Source organism: Bombus huntii, chromosome 9 (assembly GCF_024542735.1).
Source record: "Bombus huntii isolate Logan2020A chromosome 9, iyBomHunt1.1, whole genome shotgun sequence".
In the NCBI taxonomy this organism is placed as follows: Eukaryota; Metazoa; Arthropoda; class Insecta; order Hymenoptera; family Apidae; genus Bombus; species Bombus huntii.
Window position 1 is genome coordinate 10850684 of NC_066246.1, and position 24897 is coordinate 10875580.

General features: G+C 36.6%; 1 protein-coding gene across 2 annotated transcripts in view; it reads left to right on the forward strand.

Annotated features, from left to right (window-relative positions):
• LOC126869701 (glutamate receptor ionotropic, kainate 2) overlaps positions 1–24897 on the forward strand; it is a 288271-nt gene that overhangs the window by 60768 nt on the left and 202606 nt on the right. For both annotated transcript variants that reach the window (XM_050626575.1, XM_050626574.1), the window contains exon 2: positions 24583–24769. In XM_050626575.1, coding sequence (XP_050482532.1) covers positions 24697–24769 — 73 coding nt within the window. In that variant the 5' untranslated portion in view covers positions 24583–24696. The remainder of the gene's footprint in view (positions 1–24582; positions 24770–24897) is intronic.

Genomic DNA, 24897 nt, shown 5'->3' on the forward strand with positions numbered 1-24897 from the left:
AGATTACTCGAGTCAGTATAGGAGCTTGAGATATGGCCGACTCGTGGAATTAACTTTCTCGGTGGTTTATCGGTTAACGTCGAGTTACGTGAAATCAACACAGGATAAATCAACGTAATTTGAACGGCATTGTGTCGTTTTCCGCTACGATAATTGTTCGGGTTGGCACTATCGTTATTATCCATCAAGGCCGGCTATTAATCGTCGGACGAGGAAGTAAAGAGTCATATTAACTACGAGGGCTTCGATCGATATCGTATTTTACATTGCCCTGTCAGCAAATACTTATTCTATTTCAAGAAGTCAACAACTTTGCTCGATTGATACATCGTGTTCATACTGAGATAATTAATGATCCTACACCAAAGAACGGATCTATGAAAGATCGTTTTTTATTTTATTTCTTTCTCTCTAACAAGATAGCTTGTAAAGTTTCAGAGTTTCAACTTTTTGCACATCTTTCCACCAACATGGTTAAACATTAATTAAAAATCGTATGATAAAAAATTTACAATTAATTTATTTATGTTTGTTATAATTAAGAAACTTTACCTGTTATTGTATTAAATATTAATGTAAAATTTACATTTTATATAATAATGTTTTAAAGTATGATATTATGTGAAATATCTGTCCGAATGACTATAGACTTTAATTGGATATAACATTGTGAATGCAAAGACTGGGAAAACGTTAAATTGATTATTAGGGTTTAAGAATATATAATAACGTTGTAGTAACGAAAAATTGCGAAATAACGCTGAAAAGACACACGATAATACTTATGATAGTTGATAATATTTCATTGATATCTCAATCGGTGAAGTTTGGTAAGTATCACTACTTGTCAAGAAAACAGGAGAGAACAATGATATGAGGCAGACACGTGAAAAAATGAAAACCCTGATGGCCTAGGAAGCGTAGGGAGGATATATCATTCGTTTACATTCGTTTTGGACAAAGCAGATAAAGTATCGAGTGTACGGAGATAGAGTTTGCATGAGTGTATGTCTGACTGCACATCTTGATTCGATTCCACTTCAATTTATAGACGGTTTGCGATAACCTATGATTTACGAGGATTTTAGAATCATTTCGATTTTTCGATAATTCCTAACGCTCGCATCACCAATGGAATAGTCTTTTAAATCGAAATAGAAATTTTAACTAGAAACAAATTAATCATCGTAAATAGGTGTATCAAAGAAGAGATAATGGAAAGTATAATCTAAAAACGATCTGAATTTCTTTTGTTAGGTTGTTCGAAAAGTGTCTTTCTTTCGCAAACGTGCTTTTTACAACAGTGCACCTTCATACAAACGTGAAACCAAGTTTGTGAAATGTCGCGGAGTTTATCTCAGTAGAACAAAATGGACCGTACGTAATTCGACAAAATAATATAAAACAAAAAAGGTTGTGCGTCTATTATTTCCTTATAAATCGAAAGAAACTTTTCGGACAAACTAATACAAGAGAATAACGATTTCGTACCCACTTTGTAAAAAAGGACACATATTCTTTTCATATTCTACCAATATTCTACGTAATATCTTATTTTTATACGTTCATGATATGTACTTCAGGCGCGTCTAGCATGTGAAAGAATTATTCTCACACGTATGGTGGACAGTAACCTCACGAAACAACCAGGAAAACTTGGAATCGAGTCGAGAAAAATGCAGCCCGAAAGAAAAAGAATAGCTACGAGTGATTGTAAGCATTAGGTAAATAAAAGGCAGTGTAATTTAAGTTCATTCTTTTTCCCTTGACCAGCTCACATTTTCGGTACATTCCGTGTTTAATTTTGCCAGTATCATTCTGGTTGTTGCGTAGTAACCGTAAAAACTAAATGCTCGGACATTTCCTTCTGAAACTGTTCTATTAACTCGACTGAAAATACACTTTGAGTCGCTGCACTATGCTCCTCTAGATACATTTTCCCGTCAAAAAGGGATTACCTTCTTCCTTGTTGTCTATAAAATTTGCAGGATTTCTATTACAAGAAAAGGTCGCGAACAATCCAGGTCCGATTTAGATGAAATTCTGTAGGTTTGAAGAACAGCAGCAAATTTAAGGCTTTAAATCACGTTCCAAAGTTCAACGCCTTAAAATGCTTTTCAACACGTTAAAAGAAAACGCTACAGTCAACAGACAACTTATAAAATATATATAAATACTTGGTTCGGCCATGTTCATTAAAAAAAAAAAAAAATATCGACTGTGTATATGACAAAAAAGATTCCATATCGTCGTTATATATACTAGGATTTGAAAGTATTTGGACACTTTCACAATATATAATTGACATAATATGATATATGATTGATATAGTTAACTTTGACAATATATAACAATTGTGAATATAATTCAGTCAACGAAATGCAGTACAATGTAGTAAAAAATTACGGATAAAAGAATCTGCAACAATTTTACTGTTTATGATCAAACACAATGATGATAAAATTTCCTTTAGAAGATAATATGCAATAACAAATGCACACATTGTATTTGAAGTACTTTGTTCCAAAAATTGGCCTAGCTTCTTCTTTCGTTTCTCGCTCTCGACCGAACTAGTGGGCTATTTGCCATGATTTTCAGTGTGGAACGACCCGATATTATCCAACGTGGGTCATTCCTTTGCGACTGCTACGCAAAAGTAGCACGAAAAGGGAGCTCGATGATATTAATGGCGCCACCGTGAGGCAGAATGTAGAAAGACATTTATAAGAGCAACAGACAATGCAGGGCAATAAAGTTGGCGTGGAAAATAGCTCGGTGCAATTGTGCCTTGAGAAAACTCCTCTAGAAAGGATTTACCTAGACACCTTTAACCCAACGATATTTTTCCAATCCATACAGATAATGACGAAAGTTTCTTTTAATCGTTCGAATGAAAAAATACATCTGCACGTTGCGCACAAGAAAAATATCCATCGGGCGAGGAAACTTTCTCGGCCATCCTTCATTAAACCCCTTCGCGGAAATAATAAATCCTTTCGATCCTTCTATTCTATAACACGATTCAATATCTCTCACTAACAAACAATACAACGAATCGAACGGCGAACGCGAGTGATAATAGCAATTGTGACTTGGATAGCGATTCAACGGAAACATTCTTTAATATAAGCAGCGACCGGGCATCTGGAAAGTTTTGTATTTCAACTTTCGAATTTCATTGAACCGTCGAAAGAAGCTTAATAAAAAAGATAATCCGGAATCATGGATCGCACGATGGGTGGAAAAGAAAAAGAGGCGTATGGATTTTTGTACAGGGTACGCGGCTGGCCGTAAAACTCGAGATATTGCACGGTAGCAAGTGATTTCTTAGTCAGGCAAATTCATTAAAAGTTTGATTCTCGGTTCTCGCTTCGGATGTGCCCAACGTCGCGGCTTCGCGTCGCCGTCTTTCTCCTTTTATTCCGTTTAGACGAATAACGACGTTCGACTCATTCCCATTCTTTGCGTCATTGTTCGGTAAACTTTTAATTGCCCCGTGTATATAATCGTCTGAATGGATTTTCGGAAGTTAATACAGCCGGTCGCAATTATAATAGACACTCGTCGGTGTGCTTGTCTCGTCGGACCTTTTCAACTAGAAATGAATTACGCTGTTGTATTACATCGATGGAATTGCTGTTTGAGATTGTTGTATTAGACGTCGAATGAATATTAACGATGTGCTTGTTTATGTATCTTCGTTGTTAGATGACGGTTTTCTTAATGTTAATGTATCGTAGATTTTATTTTACAATTTAGTTGAAATATTAATATATCGTAAATATGATCGTTTTATTCGGCTCTGTATTATCGAATATTCAATTAGTTCAATGTAGAATAGGAATGAAAGGGGTGAGAAAAAGTGAACATAAAAACACAATACGCGTCTTGTTTTTTGTATTTTGAATTTTACAGTAATTCTATATCTGTATCGTCTATTGTGTAGATATTGTTTCAAGTGCTACGGAATAAGCCACTATTTCTGTAGCAACCATACAAATTTCTGTTCGATGTATTTACAGATGATTGCATTTCCTGTTATCCGAATGAATTCCCGCCAGGACAGAGGAACATAATTTAAACGATTTATATTCATTCCTTTGATAGAAAATCATATGAATAAAATTATTGTCGGGCAGCGCTTGATGGAAGCATCTATAGTTGATTGGGCGTTTAGCATAATTTTAGTTCGCTACTGCTTAAGCCGATAATGCTCAAACCCAAGGTAGATATTCGAATGGATGTGGTTCGATTTTGTGTATCGACTATATATTACATATTTGCAATACCGATATATTCAAATTCACATACTATTACCATAAATTGACCAAAGTGTCCAGATTCGTATGAACGATAATATACTTAACATATTAACGACACGTTTGCTATAAATCTTGCTAGTATAGTTCATTTATTACATGAAATATTAATCCATCAATCTGCAACGACGTGATACTTCATCTCTCGATTGTAATCAATTTACATTTCACTAATGGCTACGTGTCGCGATCGATCTATAAGGTCGAGCAACCAGAAACCACGTATCGAATCTATATTGGTAAACCGCGAATAAGCATCGTGAAATAACTTCAGTAGCATGGACGATTTTTCACCAACGGAATAAATATCGTCGCGAATTATGTATTTACTCGGTCGCCGTGCAATTTGTGCACACGGACGTATCGAATATCGATATCGAGGAGCGTGGCTGTTCGAAAAAGGCGGGCTGGAAGTCTACTACGGGAACACTAAAAGTCGAGCGAATTCGTTTTCAGCGTTCCAACGTCGCACGTGTTCAGGACGTTGAAGCAGCGGAAAGGAACGTGCTGCTTGCCCATGCCACCACGCTTTTATTACCGCGACTTTCATGGTCCGTGACAAAATGTTATCCGTAATTGAATCGCTAATAGTTCAGCCATAAATTATTTTCGTTTCTTACTCCTCTCTTTCGTAAACTATCACCTCACCAGTCCGCAGTCATCGCAAAATCTACTATTTTTCGGCTATCAACTTACTAACTTGATTCTTTTTATTCTTATTTTACTCTTTACAGTGTCATGCTATCGCTATGAATACAATAGTCTCATTACAGTGTTAATAACATTTCAACAAGTTTTCTATAATTGTTCAAATACATTCTTGAGCGACTCTTTGCCCAAAATACTATTATTTCAATATCCATTATTCCGATTCTACAAACATTTCATTCGATAGTATAATAATATTAATCTAAAAGTGAATAGTATCGTATTTCATGTGAAATATTATATTTTCACTACATTTTTTTAATCTTTTATCATAACGATTAAAATTTCGAACGCAATCTACAATTTTCATACTATTCTCCTTTCTTCTATCTGTGATCCGTATGAGGAAAGTACACCAACACTTAGTCGCTTGGGTATTCCCATTTGTCAAGATAATACAGCAAGTATTCATGTCCATCGATGTTCATCGGCACCGATAAATGACGCGGGAACGACTCGAGGCCGAGAACTCGCTCGTTTTTGTTCGTGAAACGTATGTCGCACGTTCCATTACTTACTTTCACGGAAGATATATGACCGGTGATGTTTCTCAGACATTCGCGACGTTTCGCATTCAATTTTATTTATAAACTACGTTGGAATCCTGATCAAGTTGACTGTGTGCGACCCTTGACTGACACAGTTACAGCTTTTCATACGGTGTTTGCTCCTATACCCGATATTGTCTGGCATAGTTGCACCAACGTACTCCCCAGAGAGTGACCTCGCGGTTACGGACGACAGTTCGTCAACGTTTTTTCTCATTCTCGGTGTTTCGTTCTACAGGATATCACAAAATATATGGCAGATATTCATAAGATATTCGACTCGATTTTAGACATTAAAACAATGAAAAATGTTATGTTAGCACATGCTCCATTTTAAGTGCCTCGTTCTAAGATTCTCGAACTGAACAAATAACATAGGATACGAATAGAATTTTGGTTAGTATATTAGAGCTATGCGGTTGACATATATTTCTGGCAGTATTCCCAACTAGTTGGAGCAATAAATAATTACATTTTGAAGATGAATTTTGAATTTTGACTTCGGCATCAAATTTTAAATGTCATCACAGTGACGACATTCAGTATCCAGTCCATAGAAACGTGAAATATGAGTGCGATAAAGAGGAGGATTCGTCAGTTGCCAGGATTGGTACCAGTGTATTTCCAGCGTCAAATACTGTTATTTGTAACTTGAAAAATAGGCCTCTCAACGACATTTTTATATATGAACCATTTTCATCATTCTTTTTTTATGTCTAGAATTGTCGCTGTAAATATTCCCCACATATTTTGTGATATCCTGTATACTGAGAGGTCGTTTATCCTCCGAAACTCCACTTTCAGATAAACAGAAACGGAACATCGAGTTTTTATCCGGGACTCGAAGATTGACGGTACACTGTTTGTCTTGACTCGCCACGGAATCGGCCTTGTTTAGCTTGCATTAAATTTAATCGACTTTATGGTAATTTCGTTCGTGCTACTCGTTACCATGCACACGCTTTCGCATTCGGCAAAACACTGTTTCGTACGTTTCAAATATACTGCGCGCCATTTCTTGCCCATCTGTACCATCGCCAGTTCGATTCGTTCGTAATGGCAGGTTTTACATCGCTGCAAAATCAGAGAAGGGGTTGGTTAAATATTTCACTCGCTTTGTTGCCGCTTTATACGCTGGTTACATGGCTGGTTCTTTTTCCGCTTGGAAATTGAGATACTGAATTATTGCTGCAAACACAAACATTCTACGTGTTGTTTTTTAATTTGGTGAAATTTCGTCGAACTCGATGTAGTATCGCGAAAAATTTAAATATGCAAAATGTATTCAATAATATATATTGCTTAGTTTATATATTTTATAAACTCGATAAATGTTTTCAAAATGGTATTGGACGCGCGCAATAATGTATTATTGCTATTTAATAATGAATTTTTCTTATTATTGATTGTTATCTCATATTTGTGTTTATATTGCTAGAATGATTAAAAAATAATAATCGTAACTGTGCTTTCGGGTTTAAAAAATTTTAATTTCAGTCGTGGCTTTGATAACACGATGTCTCTGGCTTTAAATATGCTTTTTCACGATGTTGTGTAACCCGTTTTTCCGCCACACCTTGCCAACATTTTTCCCTTCCGCATCTCGCTAACGCACGTCTATCCGCCTGACCGTCAATCAATTTATTTGACACCTACCCTCCATAGAACAAACGAGGGTCACCGCTTCGACGCTCGAGTTTACCGTCTGTTCGAAAATTACGTGCCTCCATGCCGTCCAGGAATATTAATCAAATATTTTAATAATAAGCAACTTCATTTTCGCAAACGTTATCCCTTTTTTTATAAAAAAAATTTCGGATTAAGTAAATCTTTTATTTTGAAGTGAGAATTCATGAATTTTGGTGATTACTGAACCATAAAGAACATGTAATGGCTCATGAATGTATTTGAATACTTATATACATTTTTTAAATAACTTGCAACTTTCTTATACATTTTCAAATTGGTCCCAAATTCTATCGGTATAAGCATGATAGTCCCATTACAATGCCAATAAAGGTTTCAAAATGTTTCATATAACTCATATGATACATTCATAAAAATTTTCAATAGTAAATGTTCAAATACTTCCGTGAGTCATTGTATGTTTGCGCGTTGATAGAATTTACCTACGTGTACCGGACTTCTCAAATATTTTACGCATCTTGCTTATTAATTGATAAACTTTGGCCACGCGAACGATACCAGCATTGGAAACATGAATGCTTCTAATAAGCAAATCTGTAATTTGCGCCCCCCCCCCTATGTTTTACAAGTGTTCTCCTCGCTTTCTTGTTCCGCTTTTAACCGTTACAAGACTCGTGTTTCGAGCGAGCCAATCTAACATTCCTCGTTGTTGCGTCGCATCGTGACGACAAACTCGAATTCATTACTTGACAAGGACGACTGTTACATAATTTGTAACAGCGAACGGTCACGTTAATTAGAACTTCCGGCCATATAAGAAAATTTCCTTGAAACAGGAAATTTGATTAAATCCATCTCTCTCAGTCTCCCTTTATTCTCTCTCTTCTCTGTGCTTCCTAGGATGAACGCATGAATTTTTTGCTAGGCAATCCAAGATACTCGTTCTTTCCTTACTCGATAAGAAACTACTCGCTGCTATCGAGTGGTTTATCTTTCGTTGGACGCCATTTTTCTTCAACTTCCAATACACCATAGACGAGCACAGCTCTCTCGCTCGTTGCTGTCGAATCATTCGTCGTTCCATACCCGTTCGTTTTCCCTTCCGACTGTTTGCTCGGCTATACGTTTACTCGCATCTGGCTGGTCATCTATTATAGGCGAGATACCTATCTGCCACGAGTCTGGTCAAACAACAACGGTCCACATCGCTTGGCACCGTTTCGAACGTGACGTTCGCGCGAAAATCACGTATCGCGAATCGGTAAATATCTAACCGGGGTAGTTTTATTATCGTAAATGGCCGACCCAATTATCGTTGGATCAGCCAAAGGTTTACGTTGCAACGAGAGGTTGTTTGCTGTCGCAGCAACTCTGCCGTCGAATCAGTCACACTGCGCTTTCTGCCTCTCGTAATACCATAGAGCTCCATGGGGCGTTTATTTTACGCGTCGACGGGCTGGCTAATGCGCTTTCGAAAGTTCCAGAGGGCCGCCGACGTTTCTATTGGAAACATACTTTTAACCAGCCGTGATGGATGCGCAACAACAAGATTATAGAGAGATCTGCAATTACGCCTGCTCCATCATTTCGAACCTCACGCTTGCGAAAGCTGATGGAACGGTCTGCTAGAGTTACGTGGATGAATCTGCTATTAACGCTTGGTCAGCTCAGGTGAACCCGTGAAAACAACGGGTTCAGACGCGTCAATACAATACGCTAGGATCCCGTTATACACATCGATGGTTATAAGCATTAGGAAAATGTATGCGTCTTTGAATTGACTCGAAAATCATAGTCGTGCATCAATTTTTGTACAATTTCATAGAATCGATTGTGTTAATTTAAAAAAGCAATGTATTTTACTTTCTGCGTTCCGATTCCCGTATAACATGAAATTTGCATAACATGGAACGTATCTCTCAAGTTATAAGAGATTCTCTTGCACGCTGTGCTTTCACGTGCAACGTTCGCTTCGAAAGTCTCGATGTTTTAGTACGTGCATATTACGAGCGTTACAGTGACGCGCGAAGCGCAATTACCGAAACTTCCGAATATCGGGTCGGCGGATCCATGGTTTCATGGTTTCCTGGAGCGAAACTGCTCCTATATAACGATAGTTTTGATTTAAAGCGGGGTAGTTGGATTATTAACGAGATAGCTCTGTTTCGTATTCGTTATTATAGCTATCGGCATCATCACTTGCAATGGATACGGGAATGTAAATTTTGGAGAGATTTTAGTGTTTGATGATTCGAAATCGCGAATTTTTATAGGATAGGGACTACCGTTGGATGGGAGTTAGGTAGGTTTTATATCGGTGAGCTGGACAGCGTTCAGTAGGCGAAGATAATTGTCCGATAAATGTGTAATTCGACTACGAATCCTGGTCGTATTAGAGATTAGGATGTTTCGTGTGTTTTTGAAATAAAAGAATAGGATATCTCTTTTGGTGGAATTTATATTCTGTTTTACTTGCAGTATACATTGATAAAAGTATTCTAGTATCTAGTTAAATCTACTTTATGAAAAGAATTCAATTTCCGTTGAACGAGTTGCATTGAATGTTTTCGGACATCAAAGCTAGTAGGAAGGAATATAACATTTAATTTAGGACAGTTTAATTAGTTCAGTTCCGAGATAGCAAACTACCAAGGCAATGTATAATTTTTGCCTTTATACAGGTACAGCTGGCCGTAATTGGTTCGTTTTAACAGTACGAGCACCATTTTCATTGGAAAATAATCGCATACGAGATATACATATTTGTCGATTGTCGTATGATCACGAATCATTGTGGAGTATTCAAAAAGATATTATTGTATGATAAAGTATCTTTTCTTTTAAAAAAAACTTAAGGAAACAACTCCCAATTATCTCAAAATTTAAGTTTCTTATTTTTACGATAAAATTATTATTTGACAGCGGAAATAAACTGCTACCAAAGTTCGCTTATTCACTATGGGATACGTTCCGATTAAATACATTAACGTATACTGATAGGATACGCGAAATACGAAAGTGGTGGGTGGCGTGACCCCAGTTGAAACTTTGGTAACTGTAAATTTCACCAACAGCTACAGCTGCGCCTAATGAATGCAAAGGTTTAAGCGTAGAACACGTATTCGCTGTACAGCAACATTTTTATGCGCGTTCTTTTCGTGAGATTATTATCTCGATCTTTCCACACAGAGCTACCTTTTTCATTAGCTAATTGCTATTTAAATATTTCTTTCAGTTAGACAGCAGTACGCTAGTATATAATAATATATTAAAATATACAGGGTGGTTGGTAACTGAGGGTACAAGCGGAAAGGGGATGATTCTACGCGAAAAAAGAAGCCGAAAATATAGAATAAAAATTTTTCGTTTGAGGCTTTGTTTTCGAGAAAATCGACTTTGAATTTTCATTCGGTACGCGTGCGGTACGTTATAACGGATCTCACTGTAGATCGTTGTCTCGATGGAAAAATTTAAAAAAAAGAAGAAAGAATTAAAAACAAATTTTTGTTCTATATTTTCGACTTCTTTTTTCGCGTAGAATCACCACTTTTCCGCTTGTACCACCAGTTACCAACTACCCTGTATAAGTAATATATATATATAGTATATCTATGTTTCTTCGAGCTATCGACTCATACATTTTACGGAAACTTCATAATTTGCTTGAAGTTTGAATATTTTGGATTCTTTATATAAATCATATCGAGGAGTTACAGGAAGTTGTTTGCAACATGGTTTACATAAAAAGAAATCTTTATTACTTAATTTAAGGAAAGTGTTTAGATAAGGGGATATATTTTAATTAAAGAATTTTTGTTAAAAGAATATTTAATTTTAATTAAAGAAATCGACATTTCATGTGTTCTGATCAAACACAAGAGCATCTTTAGCTTTTTATAGTGCCATACCATCATTTACGTACGAACGACAAAGACTAAAAAGGGAGAACGTAAAATTACGAGTTTAACGGAATTGGTTTCCCGAGTGAGGTTTCGTGGAACACGAAATTCTCGCTGATTAACATTACCGATGCAGGTTAACTTTACATTGTGCAAGTAGCTTCTACTCTCGCAACGGGAAACGAAACGAACGAACATAAAATACGTTTATCGCATCAGTCAAGAAATTCCCATGGTACAAACGAAGAAAATGCCCGAAACTATGGTCGGCGATTAACTACAATTAAGGAAGTAAGGAAGGCGGAAGTTACACGGGCAACCGGTTCGAAGGAATTTAATTTCGAACGTATCAAAGTTTTCTAATAAAATAGCCCGCGGAGAGGGCTGTTTAAAACTCTCATCTACATCTGTTCATCTAAAAGTGGCAATATGTTATTCATTCGGCTGGTTAGTAGCAATTATCTCATTTGCTATTTATTTTAACGAAGTATTTCGAATTAGTAAATTAACATCTACCTAGATGTTAATTTACTTGAAACGCGTTTAATCAACCTTTATGATAACCGATATTATGAAACACGATGTAGGTAGGTACTGCATTATTCTGAAAAGACATTTTATCAGTCTCGCGTGTTTTATAATGAAATTTCCATTTATTTATGCTGTAATTGTTTATCACTTGACTCATCGTTTCTTCTATTATTTTTACATATGTTATTTTTTTGGAATATATCCTATATAGTATACTAAACTCTTTGCAAAATGTCATGCAATTGCAAATGCAATGCATTAATAAAATATTTTTTTAAAGTAATATTTTTTTTTAGTTAATGTACGTTATCGAATGTACTCTTTATTTACTATGGATATGAATCGAAATCTCAAGGACTTTCTTAAATCAGTATCTCTTTTTCCATTTAGATCCTACAATTTTGTGATATTTAATATTACACACATACACACACTATTCCGTTCTTACATAATGACATTTTATTTTGTGTTGCCGATTGATGTAATTGTTAACTATAAAATATCAAAAAAACAATCACTTATTATGAACTACTGCGAAACAATGAAATACAGAATTCTCATAAGTGCTTATAGCTATCTACTAATTATTCAGTTGCAGAATTAATTACGAGAAATAATTCAAAATTAGTCAATAAAACAGATATTTTTCATCAAAACAACGTTAAGCCCACTAATATTATCGAACATCAGTTGTAGAAATCTCTCAACTCTTGAAATACAGAAATACAGAAATCAACTCTTGTAGAAATACACAACTTTTGAATTTTTCTGAAATTTCGCTGCGAGCTTTGAACGACCATATTATCGTAATGCATTTCCTCTACCGTGATGGAACAATATGTTTTCTAATAACTTCGTATTTACGTAAGTCAGACGGATAATTACTCTGTTTGCTCCTTTAGTATGTTACGTAATAAACGCAATTTCATATTACGTGTATTCAAAAGCATTGACGGCGATTAAAAGGAAACTCCAATACTAATTAATCGTTTAATCATCGTCTTTCAAAAGGAGCATCCAAAGCACGCGCTTGAATTGTTCGCGTGTAGAACGATTGCTCCATTCGATTGTTTTCCATGTGCCGGACGCATACTCACTCGCATTTTAAAAGCTCGAAATGCGACCTGGGCCAAGCCCCCTATAAAACAATCGTAATGTTTAATAAAAAAAAAAAAAAAAAGAGAGAAGCGTTAGGAGGGAGAAAAAAGAACGTGCGTTCTGTTCGTAAAAAGCCTGCAATTAGAACACACGGTACAGACCACAATGGCGTAGGCAACCGGTATTAAACGACCGTGTCTCGTTCCCTTATTGTATTCCATTGTACCGAAGTAGCCCAATTTTGCTATTTTACGGACAACGGGTATGTACACTCTGGCGAAACCGACCGAGAGGGAAATGCAATTTTGGGGGAAATCGCTAAGGGGCCACCGGTCGCGTTAGTTGGTTACGAGTGTAGCTGGCTCATGATGTGGGTCAGCCGAACCGTAGGTGGCACGCATCGCTGTCGAATAAAACACGTATGCGACGGTCATATAAACATGTCATCGTTCGACCGCATTTTCCGCAGTTTACTCTAACCAGCGGACCCGTTGCATCTACAAAAATTTGTTCTCGTCGTAACGCGGTTCTGCACATTTTCACAATGTCCACAATCGAGTCCAGTGCTGACCCTTGTTTCTTTCTATCTTTATTTCGTTAGCGTTATTTGTTTGAATACGCGTAAAGTGAAATGTTTCTGTTATTAATCATAAAATAAGACAACCATGAAAGAAGGTAACGTTTCTGATGAGTGAAATTTTCCTCTAACGTCCCTTTTCGTATTTTAAAAATCAATGAAGTCGATCAAATACAGTTAAATGTTTTGTTACTACTTAATATTGAAAAGTAGAAAAACAGAAAATATAGTAATAGTGAAATGTAGAAAAATTATTGTATGCATAACATTGTGATTACTATTATCACGGGTCGATAGAAATAAAATACAATTACAATAAAATTGACATGAAGTAAAATCTTATGTGAACAAAAAACTGCATTGTATTAAGATGAATATAACTTGAATATTTTAATAAGGTTCGTAGTTCCTAGAAGTTTATTTATTTGCTATTGTGGCTGCTAATAAAGGAATCAGCCCTTTTATTTTTGGATGAGTATTTTACGCAATTTCTATACAATTTTTTTTTTGTATTTCATAAAATTTTGTAAAGCGCTTTTGTTACGTAGAAGTGTTTTCGTTATGAAAACAAAGAGGTAGGGTAACAAACGAACAAGAAGCATGGTAGATAATTAATCAACGATAAACGGTTGAATTTCTTGGAATGCATGTAGCAGAAAATTTGATCCGGTGATATAAAACTGAGGAATTTAATGCACGCTACATGAACGCTCAGCCAATAAAGTACGCTGTTGTCACGTCAGGAGAAACTTGACAGATGTATATATATGCCGCGTGCATTGTACGCGTGCTTTTCGTCAGAAACATTGTCTGCTTGCTGCATAATCTCATGTTATAATTCATTGTTAAAACAGTGACGCTTCGATGCGCTATATGGTCCATTAGGCGCAGGGAAGGTGTGGAAAATGAGAATTTTTGTTCCAAATATTCGATACAGAATTAATATTTGTAAGGAAGGAAGCAGTAATATCGATAAATATATAACCAACGCTTATTACACATGCAAAGTCCGTACGAATAACATGTAAAAGCGAGCTCGACGTAATTTCATATAGAAAAATAAGAGGAAAATATAGAACAAAATCTTCTTATTTTTGATTTAGTTTTTAAGAAAATCAAGTTAAGAAAATTTATCACGTATATGTGGCTAATTACAGACTGGACTAAATAATAGAAAGGAAGTCATCCTGCACGTGAAAATAAGTTGAAAATATCGAGTAAATTTTTTAAGGCTTCATTTTCCAGAAAATAAAGTTTGAACACGTTTAGTTAAGAATCAGGCTAGTACATGCATATGATAAATTGTTTAATTTATTTTTCTCGGAAATGAAGCGTCTTGTGAAAAAATCTTAATCTACATCAATCTATTTTTTCATGTAGAATGTCTTCCTGTCAGTTACATAATCCTGCCCAGTCTTGGATTAACCATGTTCAAATATACTTGGGAAATTTTCAAATTCGATTATCCCGAAAATTGAGTCGAGAATGAAAATATTTTATTCTACATTTTTTTCTTATTTTTTACAAGGAGCCGCTTTTACATGTTATTCGCACAGAGTCCGTATATCCACGTTCCACGGGAGCGATGTTCTTTCGAGCGGTGTGTAATGTTTCAGTGGGAATGATAAAGTCGTTTTATGCGTATAATCCGCAAAAAGGAAAATCTGGACTATGCGTTTACAAGCTTTCCACACAGAATCAAAACAAGATTCGTCTACGTGGAGCGAAATGGAAGCCAGTCTATTTCCTGCACAGGAATACGGTAATAGGATCGTAATGAATATTTTCCGCTCGGATGAGTTTCCATTGTGCAAACACAGAGAGAATAATTTCAAAGACCAGACTGTGGCATCAAATATAAAAGTATCATACCGCCAAATTGTCTTTAGTAACATATTTGCTATTATCTTCCATCTTAATTCGAAAACAATTTTTGATTTTTGTCAACATATCGAGTAGCATGTCCGAGTGCGTTTTAACGTGACTTTTAGAAAATTCAGCAAAAGGTTGGGTAGAAATTTCAGTTAATGCAGTCTGTAGAGTACGCGTATGAAGGAACAATGCAACAATAATAATTGGATGGCGTTACGTAACAAGAAGTTAGCCCGTAATATCGGGCAGCTTCTATAATTCAATAAAATAGTCGTTCCGTACAGCGGCCGAAATCACTATTTGCTCGAAAATGTATCGTTGAAACGTGCGTGGCGCAACTTTCGTCCATTTCTGTTGCAGTTCTATTGAATTATACCGATTGTTTGGCATTGTAGTTCGTTGCATAATATTTCACTGCCACGTTCGTGTGCAGGCAAAGCGAATATACACAGAAAACTACGTTTTTATATTCTTCGTAATACCAACGATAACGGTTGCGTTGTGTAGCATTGTGGTAACGTTTGTACATATATCGTTACATAAGAGAAGTGTTGTAATGATACAAATATTATTACGATAATAAAGAGCATGATAAGAATGGTAGAATTTTGAAAAATACATTATTGATTACGATTTCGTCAAAGAGAACTGTTTTCCTTTTTTTTCTTTTTTTTTTTTGGATAGAAGTTTGTCGACATATTTATGAAATCCATTCGACTGATCAAACGAACACAATCGAACGATATTTTTTTCAAAAAATTAACACCGCTTTCGCGAATATGGTTGACGTGTTTTATCTTCTGTCTCATGGACGACAAATCGCTTTATCGACAAGCCCGTGCAAAATCATCGTTATCGGGGCAATCTATTTTTCCAGTCAATAAAGGGAAAGCACGTATTTAAGCGACGTCAGCTATGAGTTATAACAAATTTTTTCGTCCTTAAGTTATTTTTGGTCGCGTTCTTGTTTAATCACTTGTTTAACGGACGTTCCATCCTGATGAAACGCTCGTGTCCAATTAGTAACTGTTACTTCACTCACGACGTCATCATCGATTTTGTAACTCGAACAAACGAGAGATGCGAAACGGATGGTACATTACCAATTACACGTTCCATCGCAGATTTGTTGTCTTTTTTTTAGATGTATTAATTTATCGTTTTAAATTGCACAAGAATGAAGACAATGGACTGCGGTTAAATAATGAAATGTACCGCTATCTATCGCTAGTTAAATGAAATATTCCGAAATCTTTAACAAAATTAATTTGTCGATGTAGAAATTAAAATAAATTAATTATGATTGGGCAAATGTTCAGGTAAAATTAAAACGCGTGTCGATGAACTTTAAATAGTCGATATTATCGTTAATTAATTTGTTGGCGAAAAATTTTTTTACTTCCTGCTTTTTGCTTTTGTTGGTTAATAGCTAGGTATCGTACAATACTTTAGGTACGTTTCCATAGGAGGGTAAACGAAATACAGATGGAAAATTTAGATTGTTTAAATTATTCGATAATATAACAAGGGTTTCGATATTTCCCTGCAAATGTCGTTCTGTTTGGTTCAATTTTCTTATTCTTTTATGACTGGTACATTTTCCATTAACAAATTTAAGAAACATTGTTCGATTCAATACGATTTGATATTTTCTTCACTGTGTTTGAGAGCAAAGAACAATTTCTCGATATTTTGTGGTATATGTTTACAAGAATATGGATTTGATATTGCGAACACATATTGTATATAAGGAATTTAAATTTTTCAAAACATTCATTAAATATAATGCCTAATACATACAAATCATGTCACATTTTCTCGTCACACAGTTGCCAGTTTAAACATCTGTCTAACAAGAAGGATTCTTATGAAGAATTCTTATATTTTATTTTAATTAATTTAATACTACATATCAAGTATTCTTATCTCTCCCATCTCTCCACATCGTCAAATATTTTCTTTAAAGCTTCCATTACAAAACAGTGGTGAAATTCTACATTTTCGATTTCATATCTCTCGGCGCTGCATTAAAGTCTCAACGGAGGTTTTCTATCTGCTAGGCGATCTTCGTTTTTTTTTTGGGATGAATTTAGTACAGGGAAGAGTACATACGTGCTAGTCGAGTTTCGTGCTTTCACCTGTAAATGGTGGCACGCAGACGCCGCAATACCCAGCATCCACATATAAACTGTGCATCTCGGTCTTTTATGAGCCGTCGTCGACGTGCATCGTTCCTTCAACTTTACAAGGTTGCCCGACACTACTGGCTGATTCGACGTGCAGGACATGCCATGCTATGGCGTCTCGGTGGCGAACTATTTGCTGATATAAAAATTCCTTCAGGTTCTTTTCGCTGCATCACTCGGACAGTGTCTTGGATGCAGAATACATTTGGCTACTGGCCTCCCAAGTCAATGTATTCGGAGGTCGTTGATATTCATTTCTTCTTTATTCGATTTCACGAGCCTTTATCTTCCTGTTACTACAAATCTGTTTGATTTGTAGTAACTCTCGTTTTCCTCGTTGTAGCACTCGTCATCCTTTCTTTCGAATACCAGAGGGAAAAGATCTGTCAAGTATTATAGAAAAATATTTTTGTCCATTTTCTGGTTTTGATAGTATTTATATAATATATGACATTAAATCCAAATTTGATATTTTGGAGTTATCCCTCTAGGAAACGGAGAATGTAAATTATAGGCTTCAATGATGCGTATTATTATATTATTATCGTTATATTATAACAAATATCTAAAGGTGAAATATTTGGAGAAAATAACGTTTAGAATAAGACGAAATTGAAAATTAAAATGTAGAGAAAATGAGGTATACTTTATTCGCCGTTCATATAAGGAGCAGTATTTCTCATTGCTACTATACATTCGGTTCCATCGATCTGAAGAAGGAATTTTATCCGCAAACAAGAAGCCGATCGAACAATCGAGCTAGAATAAAATATGTGTCAGTGACGGGTTATCGGCCTTAGCCGAACGCTTTGTTGGCTAAAGTCCACGCGAAATCTCTACAGAATGCATCAGAAGACAATCGATACAAGACGCAGATCGTGAATTCGTTTCAGCCGGCATTCTTCGGGATCTTCGGCAGTCCATCAGGTAGCGTCGCGGTTTATTCCAGTCGTAAATCGTGTTCCATGTGACTGATTTTTGACTTCATACATATTCAAGAGATTCCTCGACTCAACGTTCTCTGCTCGCCTCTGAAACCCCATGTACAACCAGCCTCGCGCAGCTATTACGTAAATTATGGCGAATGCGTGCACCTTCGATGCGCCAATATTTCATAGCTCACCTGGCTCAGTCGAAAAATCTTCTCTGACCGATGCAAATGACAACTTTGAATAATTGAAGCGACAGGAAAATGCAGTGTGGGGAAATTCGGTTATTTGCGGTTAGTTTACACAGTAAGATTTGAGATAAATGCGTGACGTGTTTAAAAATGAAGATAGAACAATAATTCAAACAAGATTTGAAATTTGAAATGTTTGGTAAAGATTGAATTTTAAAATTAGTCTTCTAAAGAAACGCGGACTCTGAGTCGTCATATCTTTCTCACGGAACAGTCTCTTTCTTCCCTGGTAGGAATTTTAAACCTTTTCCGTGTATAAGTAAACGAGAAAATTGAATTACAAGTAAATATATCCCCTCGCGATCGATTCCTACTTTTCCTTTTCCTCTTATTCTACTAACTGATATAATCTCCACAATTCTTCTTTACCATTATCTTCGATTCTCGCTTTTCCTCGATCTTTCCTTCTCCTTTATCATTCTGTTACGTAGGATAATCAATTTATCAAGATAATCACCCGCATAGTACTTGTTCGAATAATAAATCTGCCGCGATTCGAGCGTGAAGCTGCGATATTTCGTACAGCTCTCTACCTGGTTTGTTGGCAAAGAGATGAAGTAGTCGGCTAAGGATTACGTAAATACATGGTTCCGGATCTAACAAATCTTTGCGCCATTTAACGGCGATCTGTGCACCGGAAATCTCTTGGTGGTACGAGTAGCCAAAAAGTTTGTCGATCTGCGTAATTATTTTCCATGAACAGAGAGGTTAAACGAATGAAAGAATAAAACTCTAAACTAACGATGCCTGACAGATAAAACGAACATCTGTATTTCGAATCATTCGCGAAAAATTGCGTAATCACAACGGAATCTCTGATGCTATTAGTTTTTTTTTTTTTTATTTAGATACGCGCGATCATTTCCATTCGAGGTATCGATGAAATTTACAACCGTTTGAGAATTATGTCAAATATTTATTTCACTGCCGAATGACGTGATCGAATTTTAGGATTCCTCGACAGGGGATGACGGTACGCGTTACACGTTATTTCTATTCTCTCTTTGTCGGCAAGTGACTCATCGCGGGAAGGGAAGTTGGGATACGGAAAAGCGATTTCAGCGACATGGTCCGGGCGTTGAGATGCAAACGAGAATGGAAAGATAGAGAAAGCGTAAGGAACATTGTACGAACGGCGGCGATGCGTTTTTCAAGAGAAGAAAACGTTTGCAAAGAGGGCACGAATACCTTTCTCTTCTCCCCTCAGCTACGAATGTATGGAAAAATATCTTTGTCCTCGATTCTTCTTTTCAAACTCGATTCTTCCGTAAATAGAAAAGAACTTCATTAAGGTAAAACAAACGAATAGAAGGGGAGATAAAACACAAGGAGCTTTTTAAATAATAAAACAATTTTACTGGATTTAACAATTACAAACATCGATTTAATCGCATTACGATATTCCACTATACGCAGCTATGACGATTACAAGGAACACAATCATTTCAGTTTGATTTACCCGTAACATCGTAATTAAAATACATCTTGTCAAAAATGAAAAAAACGTGTGTATACTTTTTATTTATGCATCGAATCAACTTTTATCAACTACTTACCTTGTCGTTCGAGAAACTAGCTGTGCTTAATCAAAGAGTTCCTGTAAGTTCATTGCTCTCTGTAAAGCTCACAAAGAGGGTGTAAAAATAACCCGTGGATATCTCGTTCGTCGAGGCGTGTCACGGTAGCTCCCCCAAGAATAAAACGTCTCTCTGTGCCAACTTACAATCTTCTGATCGAGAAAGAAGTGTTGGAACGTAAACCTCGTTATCCATTACGTGAAGAAACGAGGTGAACGTAGGATTAAACCTGGATAGCCACCGCGCTGTCCACGAAGAAGGAAGGAAGGAAAACCGAGGGTGAGACGAATGATCCGTGTTTGCATAAAAATTTTATGCACCCATGGATCGTAAGAGAGGATCTGTGCAAAGCTTAAGGTACAAAGGCAAAGGAGATTCATTAAAATTCAATCCATACGTTCGAACGACTATGGTGTTAGAACTATCCCTTTTTATTGTCTCCTCTCTTGGTACAAGCCTTTTCTTTCGGTCACGCGATGAATTCTACTAAGCTTATTCAGTAACCAAGATGCATCCACGCGGTGGTAACTGGCTATTTGTCCGCAAATGTCCGTGTGTGGTTGAACCTGGCTCGCATGGAACTCGAAACGGCGAAAACCAATGGGGAATTCGTGACAGAGAGATGACGGTTGCTGGCGTGTATATTCCTGTTGCGTGATATCGTTGGATCTCGGACGTTTGAGCGTGTATCGGAAATTTCACGGATGTGCGACAACGTGTGGCCTACGAACAAGCCACGTCCAATGCGCGCGAAAGATACCAACTCACTGAGACAAATCGATAAATTATGCGGAAAGAGAATTCGGTCACGAGAAATTAGCTGATAATTGGCTGATTTGTTATGCGCAGATTAAAGTCGCGGTTCGTTTCAATCTGATTCCTCGCTGGGATTTCACTATCAACTCTAATTTCGTCTTGGGAATAGTAAATGGTTGAATTGCCGAATATTACGGTCTTTCATCTGCAATTATACATGAACTATAGATTAAAAATTGTTTAAAATACTTTTCTAATTAACTAAGAAATTTATCATGATTCGAGTTTATCTTCTCTAGGACTAAATATTTGTTAGGTTGTAGAAAAATTATCTTCTTGAACTGCTTTTCTTTTAACGGATGACATAAAATTCTGAGATTAGAATCAATTTTACCGAAAACAATATATTTATACGTTTATCATTTAATGGATCTCAGATTTTTTTGTTTCACAGGAAAATAACTTTATTAAAGGAATGGAGTTATTTATTATTAACAAAATTAATGATTTTTATTGAAATGTTATTATACACAACTATTTAGTTCTATTATATCACTTATACACATTTATATACACACACTGTGTGTAATATATTTGACTAGACATTATAGGTCTTTTGTCGTAGTGTTAAGGATTAAAATACGATATTACTTGTACGCAACTTTAAGAAACAAATTAATTCATGAAAGATTGTTGCGTATCTCCCGTAATAAACCAAACGTGTGTCTTTGAACTTCGAATTGAATAAGCCGCATTTGAATTATTTATACATTTCCCGCATTCTGGGAGATATTGGGAAAAATATCGATTGCATATAAATTTCTACATCGTTCATCGTAATCTCTAAAGCTTTCCCAATACGCGTTGTCGTGAATTTCCATGATGCTGTGACGTCATGCTCAGTGAATTGTAATTTTCAAATTTATGATAACGATTTGTCGACTTTCGGGAATTGGGCAATTGCCGGGGCGCGCGTATATCATTGCCCGTTCGTTGCTCGTCTATGCATTGAAAATTTACGAATGTGCCCCAGTGAACGAGTCACGCCATTCACGATGAATGCCACTCCACCATGCTGGCGAAGAATCAGAGAAGAAAATGATAAATTATGCAGAATGAGAATTATTGGCTGCCAAGACGGGAAAATTGGTCGGCGATGAGTGTCTTGGAGTACTCGTAGTTGAATACTTGATTCGCTGCAGACGAATCCGCGGGACTTTAAATTTTCACTTCTTAATTTTACGTGTTTGCACGCGTCCTCGATCTATGTTCACTAAAAACCTACCATTTCGAGTAGCATAGCGTACGATCGGTTTGATTTATTTTGATATGCAGGAAGTGGTACAAATGGAATGTACTCCAGATGAAAAAAGAAATTGAGGACATCGAATAAAAGCTTTTACATCTTTGTTCTGAGATCTTTTTTGGATAGTTCTAGCATCGCACTTTTTTATATCTATGAAAAAAGTTATGTTTTATTAAATATTAATATCATCTATTAGACATAGAACATAGTGGGAAATACACAGCGAAATGGAATATTCGAGGACAATAAATTTAATTAGAAATTCTTAAAAATGTTCGCCATTCTATTAAAATCTGGTTTCCGTATTAAATTTTTACGAAATGACATTTTTTCTATAAGGTATTAAAATTCATCATGCGTCACTATCTTATTTCATTGTCTGTTCTCCACTACAATAAATAGAAATATATGTGGAGACATTAATTTACAGCAAAAACCATCAAACTGAGATGTAATTAAATATATACGTTTTTGGAAATATGGGTTTGGATGATTTCATTCGATTTTTTCGACTTATATTCTCATGTAGAATGATCCCCTCCGTATTATTTACGCAAAGGATGAATTTCCTTTTACTCAAAATCTAAGTGGAATACACATAATTTACTCAGTTCACATTGACAGACTTTTCTGCACACGCAGCATCACTTTTATTTGCTGATGTGCTTATACGTATTGACTACGAGATTATTTGCACTTGATTTACCTGTCAATATTTATCAAGTTATCTCGGTCACGAGAAATCGTAGTTCACTGCGCTACAATATCCAACGTACCATAATAATTCTCAATTTTTCAGTGCTTACATGCAAGATATGAATTATACTTTATCCATTGAAACAAATTACACGTCGAAGTCTATAACTCTAAGCGCTTAAGAACGCGTTAAATTCGTCGCGCTATTTCGTTTGCAATTTCATGCAGATGGTTTCGCGCAGATCGATAGTGCGAGTATCAAACAAAAACAAAAACTCGTGCGAAAAAAATCCAATCCACGATTTTGACTTACTGTATCTTTTTTTTCGTATTCGTTTGTTTCGCGTTACATTCACCCTGTTATAGATCACGTTCGTTTTTCTGTTTATGGAGGATTTCCGATCAGCGGGGATAGTCGTGGAACCGGTTACGGATTGAAAATCATTTTTTGGAAAAGGGAGATCCACCTGGAAAAGTGTAGACTGTGCAAATAGAAAAAATCACCGCGAGGATCTGGTAAATACCAGCAGAAAGCTTCATCCGCAGGTCGAATTTAATGAAAAAAAAATTTTTTCCCGCCGTGCCCACATGAAATTTCAACGCCGCGCCGCCAGATTCTGCTCACATTCACCGGGTTTTATTTTCTTTATTTTCTTCGGTTGTTGCGTTACGATGCCATAGTTTTCTCGCCTGCCACGCTGTGGAAAAACCTGCACACGTACCTATACATTGTTGTAACCGCGCGTCCACATTGTATGCTCGCGAGAACAGCCTCGAGCTGAAGCTTAGAAAAAAGCGCGCCAGTCGTTGCTTTTATTTTCCACTGGGTTTATTCCACGCTGTTTTACTTATTCTTCGACATCGTCGCGTCTTGCTGGCTGCTGCTCTGTGACACCGATTTTTTTTTTAAGTCCGTCGTGTAGGACGATGAAAGGGATGCTCTTCAGTGGTACGGCTTTTAGAAAATGGTATACTTCCATGGACGTGTGATTCACTAGATTCAATTTATACGGTACATATAACATTCTTCTATTCAATTATTTTCTCCTATTTACTAAATGAAATTGTGATGTATGGTATAAAAATGTTGGATTAATAGAAATTTAATGATAGTTTTATGAATGTAAAAGTAAATTAACTTACTATAGTGTGCCCATCTGCTTTGCCTTGTAACTATTTGAATTTTGTATAAACAATTTTGCATAGAATTATTGCGCAGTCAATAGTAAATTGTTTTACTAATTCTCAGATTTCCGAATTTCTGCTATTCCAGGTTTTTTATGCAATTATAGAGAATTCGGCGGTGCAAAATTGCACAGAATTCACGTAATATGAAAAAGATACATGAAGTCCAAAGTAATTACGCTTTAGAATATTTCGTAGTATCGAAGTATGACGATCGAGGAAACGTCGACAAGCGATCGATAAAAACTTCAATCCTATCAAACATCGAATCACACCATTACTTCATTATCCGCTGTCCTCTTTTCCGTTTGATGACAACAGGCTGAACGGGCTCGGTATCGACTTCTAATCCGTGGCACGCCGGTCGTTACGATGTCATCGAAGGGAACGTGAACCCTCGCTCTCTTTCTCCGCGCCAGAGGATATATTCTAGGGCCGGACGCGAAGGTTTTGCGTACTGCATTTTAATGAACTCACCATCCCATCTTGTTTTCCAGCGGTGTGAGTCTCTCCGCCAGAAGGGAGGCGCAGGCTCCCGTGGGGGGCGCAGGGGGAGGCGGTGGCGTCGGAGGCGAAGGGAGGAGAGGCGGTGGGGCGGACCGGAACCGGAAATGGCTGCGAGGTGGCTCCTGCTGGCGCTCCTCGCCGCCCACGCCGCGGCTCTTCCTGATATCATTAGGATAGGTGAGTATCTTTCCAGTCTCCCTTCTCGAGTTAAAAGGCTCTACCTCTCTCGCCCTTTTTCTCTCTGCTCTAGACTCTTTTTCTTTTTCGTTCTTTCTTTTTCCCTTAGCGTTTTCTACCCCGCTTTT